The following is a 6,829-nucleotide window of genomic DNA, read 5'->3' as shown; positions in this document are numbered from 1 at the left end:
AGGGTGTGGGTTAGAGGTTGGGGTTCGGGGTTAGGGTTTGGGTTAGGGGTTGGGGTTCGGGATTAGGGATTAGGTATGGGGTTAGGGTTTGGGTTAGGGGTTGGGGGTTGGGGTTCGGGATTAGGGATTAGGTAGGGGGTTAGGGTTTGGGGGTTGGGGTTCGGGATTAGGGATTAGGTATGGGGTCAGGGTTAGGGGTTGGGGTTCTGGTTTAAGGATTAGGTATGGGGTTAGGGTTAGGGGTTGGGGTTCTGGTTTAGGGATTAGGTATAGGGTTTTGGTTATGGGTTAGGGTTTGGGGTTCCGCTTTAGGGATTAGGTATGGGGTTAGGGGTTGGGGTTCTGGTTTAGGCATTAGGTATGGGGTTAGAGTTTTGGTTAAGGAGTAAGGGGAGGGCTTTCCATTAAAGTTTTGCTTAGAAGTAGGGCTTAGAATTAATGGTTAGTGGTAGGTTAGGCTTGGGGCTAGGGTTAGAGCTCTGGATTTTAGTTAGGGGTTAGAATTAGGGTTATTGTTGTGCTTATGTTACGTTCTGTAGTTTTATATGACCCTGTGTTGGCCAGGAATTGCATAGCTTTGTATATTTGTTTGTTTTGGTTTTGTTATTGTGGAATGTGTGTTGCAGTTTAATGCCCTGTACTTGTATAGACATTGTGTTTTACCCTTGGTTTTGTATTGTACTAATGTGTATTTAAGTTGATTGGTTTTTCGAGAAATTGAAATTGTGGAGGGTCATGTCGTTTGTTCTGTCACCTGTATTGCATTCTAAAGCCCTGTACTTGTATGGACTTTTGTCCAAGGGAGTTTCGCATTTTGTAGAGTCGTCCTTGGTTTTGCATCAGTCTGCATTGAAACTGGTGTAAAGGTGTACTCTCTCAAATGACTGAGCTGTACAGAAATATATTTGAGGAAGTGTAACTGAAGAGAAGTCATTCACTAAAGTTGTAATAAAGATTTGTTTGTTCCCTCTTTGTCTCCCGTGTTTCTTTGGTGTGATTTGCTCTTTTTTGTTTGTTTTGTGTCATCTTTGTCAGTGTCTCTCCCTGTCCCTCTGTCTCTCCCTCCCCTTTGCCCCTCTTTGTGCCTCTCAGTCTCTCTCTCTCTCTCTCTTGTTCATCTTTGTCCCCTTCTCTCTCCTGTTCACTTCTCTCTCCCCTCTTTTCCTCTCTTTCCTCTTTGCTTTGCCTCTTTTACTCTCTCTTGTTTCTTCTTGGCTCACTTTCTTTTCTCTTTTCTTTGTCTCTTTTCTCTCTTCATCTCATCCATTCCATCCTGTACCTCTTTCAGGTGACAAGCACACACACAGAAGTAGAGGCTTCCCCCAGCTGCAGTTGTCCAGTGCCCCTGGGCAGTGTCTGGCCATCCCAGCAGTCAGAGGTTCAGAGAATCCCTGAATCCCTGGGTTGGAAGGGACCTTGAGGATCATCCAGTTCCACAGGCAGGGACACCTTTGCTATCCTGGCTGGCTCCATGCCCCTTCCAGCCTGGCCTTGGACACTTCCAGGGGTTTTTCTTCCACAGCTTCCCTGGGCAATCTGTGCCAGGTTGCCCTGCTTGCTGTTAATGTTTAGTGCATTTCTTGTGGTCTTTTCCTTCCCCTCACACTGCTCTCTCTGTGACAAGAGCAGCCAAGTAGCTGTACTAAAATTTGATAGTTTTTGATGTCTCTTGGCATTAAATTATGAATGTAACATTTAAAATGTGTTCCATTTATAGAACTCCAAAAAGGCTTCTGACTTCAGACAAGTAACAGAGACATTCCTAAAAATTACATTAAGGCAAACAAGAAGAGTTGTTAATTAGAAGGTAGGATAAGTAGGGAGCAGCTTTAAATTGACAGTAAGTGCATTATGTCTAAAATTAGAGATTATCTGCATTTTAATGCCTTTGAATTTGCTTTCCTGTTGTTAATGAAAATAAATACTTGTATTCTGGAGATCTTTCTCCCAGGCATGGGATGCATGGCAAAAAGAGGCACAAGACGCAAAAGAACATTCTGACATCACAGATGTGGACAAACTACTTGTTCTTCAGAAGGAGGAAGTGGAAAATAAATTTTAAAAGCTGAAGGTGCAATTAGCTGCTTGTCCATGTACAGCATTACCTTATATGAAAACTGTGGAGATATGGGAAAGATATCCTTGCCAAAGGTCTGTTCCTTACAAAACTGGCTGCACTGAGATTTAGAAACAATAGATAAGGTGGGTTTCTGCTGGATAACAATTTTTGATCAATTGGAACTGGCAGTTCAGTAACTTCCAATGATATACTTATGCCAAGTTTCATTTCAAAGAGCAACAAGTCTTTATTTTCTGAAACAGAGAATGCTATCAGAACAAATTACAGGTGCTTCACAGGAATTCTTGGGGTGATTAAAAAAAAAAAAAGAAAGATTTAAAGGTGGCTTCTACCCCCAGCATTGTGGGCACTCCCTAAATAAATACAAAGAATTGCCCTAAATAAATGAGAACAGTTCCATGCTTTTCACTTGTTTCAAAGGTGGGGGCTGATGTTCCCTGCCAGGATTTGATGTCAGAGAGGCCAATACAGACTTGGAGCACGGAATCATTGACGTTGGAAGGGACCTTTGGAGATCCTCAGTCCAACCCCTCGCTCAAACCTGAGCAGATTGCTCAGGGCCCCCCCAGTAATGCTTTGAGTCTCTCCAAGGATCGACAGTCCAGCACCACTGTGGGCAGCCTTTTCCAGTGTTTGACCATCCTCATGGTAGGAAAAGTTCTTTCTCATGTCTGTGTGCAATTTGTGGTATTTTAATTTGTGCCTATTCCCTCTTTTTTCACTGGACACCACCCAGCACAGTGTGACCCTGAATGTTTTACCCTCTCCCATCGGGTATTTATGCACAGTGGTTACGATGCCACCTCCTCCCAGGGCTAAACCATCTCAGGTATCTCCTCAGCCTCTTGCATGTCAGATGCTTCAGTCCCTCAATCACCTTGGTGACCTTTTTTGTGTATTTCACCTTCTCTCACATCCCGACTCAGTTTATCCAAAATTCAGAATGTTCCTTCACTGCAGGGCTGAGGTAATTTCTCAAAGCTGGAAATATCAGGTACCACTCTGAGCACTTCAAGGAAGATAAAAACATCCGTCCACTGCTCCAGGCACCACACTTCACACCCTGATGGGCACAGCTTGGTTTCACACTGCTTTCTTCCCTGTAGTCTCAAAGGGCAGTGCTACCACATATGACACCAATTTTTCTGGTGTGTGTTTTGAAGTTTTTGTCCAGACTAAAAAAAAATCCTTCCAGTCCTGGGACAGTCTGCCATACTCTAGCACCCACATGAGTTCACCAGTGTTTATTCTGTCTCAGTGCACCTCCTGCCCAATGCCATCTCTGCCACTATGAACTGCAGCCTTGGAAAAAAGGCCAAGCTCTCTTTAGAAGAGTTTAAATCATAATTTAGGTCTTTGTCAATACAGAAAGTGGACAAGAATGAGACTTGCTAATTACCAGGCTCCTGTTATGAAGTACACTTAAAGGATTCTGGATTGGTTTGGGGACCACTGTTGGTCTTAATCCTATGGAATACTGAAGAGGAGCAAAAGAGTCTTGGGATCTCCCACTGAAGAGTTGTTACATCCTGGAATGGAAATCATGTTGGTCAGGCTGGAGCTCCTCAGTTTCTCAGGTTTCCTTTACCACTGTGGACTCTTCTCATCTGCCTCTTCCTTCCAGAAAAAGGGCTGGTTTAGGTAGTTTAGCTGGTTTAGGTAGTGCCACACAAGGCCTTCTGGGTTCTTCTCTTAGACCAAACCATGCCCTTCAAAACTTCACACAGCTTTTTGATGCTTATGAGTTATTCTTGTTCCTTAATAGGGTTGAAATGGGTTATTTTGGATCATTTGCAGTTGTAGCATCCTCTGGGAGGTCTGTATCAGTAGATTTATTCAAAGTATTGCACATTAAGGATGCTTCCATTTTGACCCAGTGAAAATATCCCCCACAGCATGAGATGATGTAACAGTGGTTTGAAATGGTGTCCTGGGTTGCAGTGTATTCTATTACCATCCCCATCAGCCGTTGAAATCAGGTGGGGCAGTGTTTCCTTGCCTCCTCCACCCAGACTATCTTGCTGTTAATGGCCCATCATTGTCCTGCCGCCTGACTCAGAGATAACTCCCTCCGGACTATCTCCTGTTAATGAGCCTCATCAACACTTGGCCTCATGACTCGTTACCCCATTGTGAGATGCTCCACCCAGAGGGAGGAACCAAGCATCCCATCGTGGATATAAGCTGATTCTGAGCACCAGTGAGGACCTTTTCCACTGGATTTCCAAAGGACAGGAGCTACACAGCCACCACTGGACCTTCTGAGGAAGAGCAGACTCTTTCTTTCTACAGGATCACCGCTTCAGAGGACTGCAGCCACCATTCTACCACACTGCTACCACCACCCTGCCTAACAGGGACTCAGGTTGTATCTTGACTCTGTCAGTTTGAACCAGTGTTTTCTTTTAGTTTTTTTTCTTTCCTTTTCTTTAACTTCCCCATTAAATTGTTATTCTGACTTGGTGCCTCCCACTGGTTTGTTTTCAAACTAGTACAAACGGCAAAATGAGGGAGGAAGTGACAGTCCTCTTTTTCTTTTTTTATTTGTTTGAATCACTCATCCCACTTATGCAGGAAAATCTGCCTGTCCTTCTTACCTGCTCTGTCCTTTTGTCTCTCCTCCATGCCTTTCTCATGATCTCTCTTCCTTTTTTATTCTCTGCTGCTCTGGCTGAAAGCCTGAATCAAGTCTTTCTGCAGGTTGTTGATCTGCAAAACATGGAGTCACCCGTGTTCCTGACCAGATCAGAGAGGGACATCTGGAACCTCCAGGTCCTGGTTTGGTGGGATTGCTCTTTACCATCCAAAGATTGCTAAGCTACTCTTAGCAATCATTGCTTCAAATAACACCACCTTTAATGTGCTTTGGCTGTTCCTGCCGAAATCCTAATGCCAGAGGCATGGAGAAGGAAGGGAGGGAAGGGAGAGGAGGGAGGGAGGGAAGGAAGGGAAGGAAGGAATTCGTAAGGAAGGAAGGAATTCGTAAGGAAGGAAGGAATTCGGAATTCGGAAGGAAGGAATTCGGAATTCGGAAGGAAGGAATTCGGAAGGAAGGAATTTGGAAGGAATTTGGAAGGAAGGAAGGAATTCGGAATTCGGAAGGAAACCCCATCTTGTTTCCCTTGATTTCAGACACACAAACTGCACCTCACCAGTGTGTTTTATGCTACATCTGTACCAGAGGTGTTTTCCATGCTCAGTGCCTATGAAAGCCTCCAGTACCTGTTCCCTCAGGGCTTTGATCTCCTCAGTTTGGGCTCCCAGCTCTTGGTTGAAGGTGAGCAGCTTCTGGGTCAGCTCAACCTCATTCCTCACTGCTGCCTGGGCCAGTTTCTTTGCCATGGCTGCGATCTCCTCCTGCAGGGCTCTTATCACCACATTTTTTCCCTTTGACTCTGTTTCCAAACCAGAGAGGTGACCCATTTCCTTCTCCAGCAGCTTCTCACCCTGTGGGCAGATTCAGGTGCCACTGCCAGTCTGCAGCCACAGAGACTCCAGACCCCCTGCCCAGGGCTACCATCTCATGGCCATCAGCAAGGGTCCTGCTGTCCCCAGCTTCCCACATCCTCCAGCCACCCACTGTCCCCACACCCTGCTGGGACTCCCGGTGGGACACAGCCATTTGGCAGGATTCAGCTGCTCTGCCAAGGACAGGGATGGCATTCCTCCCTCCCTCGCTCCCCAGCATTACCTTCTCCCGCAGGAGGAGATCCACCTCGGGAGTCCCCAGGGAAGGGGGTCCTCTCACAGCGCTTGCACCATTCCCTGAGACGCTGGTTGAGACTGGAAGACAGCAAATTTATCACCATGAGAGGTGGTTGCAGGCAGCAGAAATGCTCCCTGCAGCATCCTTTTCCCTCGTCCCACCACTACTCCAAGGCAGTGGCCACTATTCAGGGCATGAGCTCACTTCACAACCAGCAGAGAAACCAAAATAAAGACTCTTAGAGTGCAAACAATCTGCACAGCAGAGAGAGTAATTCACCTCTGGGAACCAAAGCAGCCTCCAAGCAGCAGAGACACAGCAGAGAGAGGCTGCCCTTATTTTCCAGCACTGCCCAGCCCCTCAGAAAGCTGAGCTTTTTTGTCTTCCCACGTGGGAACAGCTCTGCTCGCTGCCCTTAGGGCACGGGGATCCTTTGGGCTGTTCCCCAGCACAGGAGTTCGTGCTACCCTGGCTGTGTGTGTCCCTCCCTTCGCCCTCGCTGTGGTTTCCAGTTCAGCACCGGGACTGCACGGTGCTGCCTCCATTCTGCACTTCGGCACCTCACTGTTGACTTTGTGTGGCTTATGACTGCTCAAAAAACCCAACCCCACAGCAGGAAATCCGCAGCATCGAGCCCCAGACCACAAAATTCATGGCAAATGTCATGTTCTCCAGCTGTCCTACTCCTCCAAACCCTCACCTCTGCCCTGCTCTATCACATACTTCATTTTCAGAGGTGTGTCACGTATGGATCCAGTTTAAAGTGCCCTCACTCGAGGCAGCCACTTCAAAGGAGGAAAAAACACCCCTTCAAACAGGAGTCGGGAACAGGCACGAGTCAGTGGTGCAGATAAATCAGTCATGGCCCTTCTGGGTCCCACACCAGGAAAAAGGAAGAGGAAATGTCCCTCTGCAAGGGCAACAGCATTCCCCCTGGGATGTCACAGCTCATTTCTTCCCTGACCCGAACGGCCACCCAGGACCACACACGGATTGTGATCAGCTCCACTGGACAAGGACTCGCACCCACTTGCTCAACACTC

The 6,829-nt window shown here is 46.8% G+C and overlaps 1 protein-coding gene across 1 annotated transcript in view; it reads right to left on the bottom strand.

Moving 5' to 3' along the window:
• Positions 1-4,509: 4,509 nt before the first annotated feature.
• LOC108446896 overlaps positions 4,510-6,829 on the bottom strand; it is a 5,679-nt gene continuing 3,359 nt past the window's right edge. Inside the window, exons 3-5 of the mRNA XM_017735002.1 lie at positions 5,772-5,863; positions 5,303-5,527; positions 4,510-4,789 (exon numbers count right to left, since the gene is read on the bottom strand). Coding sequence (XP_017590491.1) covers positions 4,733-4,789; positions 5,303-5,527; positions 5,772-5,863 — 374 coding nt within the window. The 3' untranslated portion in view covers positions 4,510-4,732. The remainder of the gene's footprint in view (positions 4,790-5,302; positions 5,528-5,771; positions 5,864-6,829) is intronic.

This window comes from Corvus brachyrhynchos, unplaced genomic scaffold, assembly GCF_000691975.1.
Source record: "Corvus brachyrhynchos isolate BGI_N302 unplaced genomic scaffold, ASM69197v1 scaffold395, whole genome shotgun sequence".
NCBI classification, from domain to species: domain Eukaryota; kingdom Metazoa; phylum Chordata; class Aves; order Passeriformes; family Corvidae; genus Corvus; species Corvus brachyrhynchos.
Note: the sequence above shows the minus strand (reverse complement) of the source record. Positions and strands in the feature narration are given on the sequence as shown.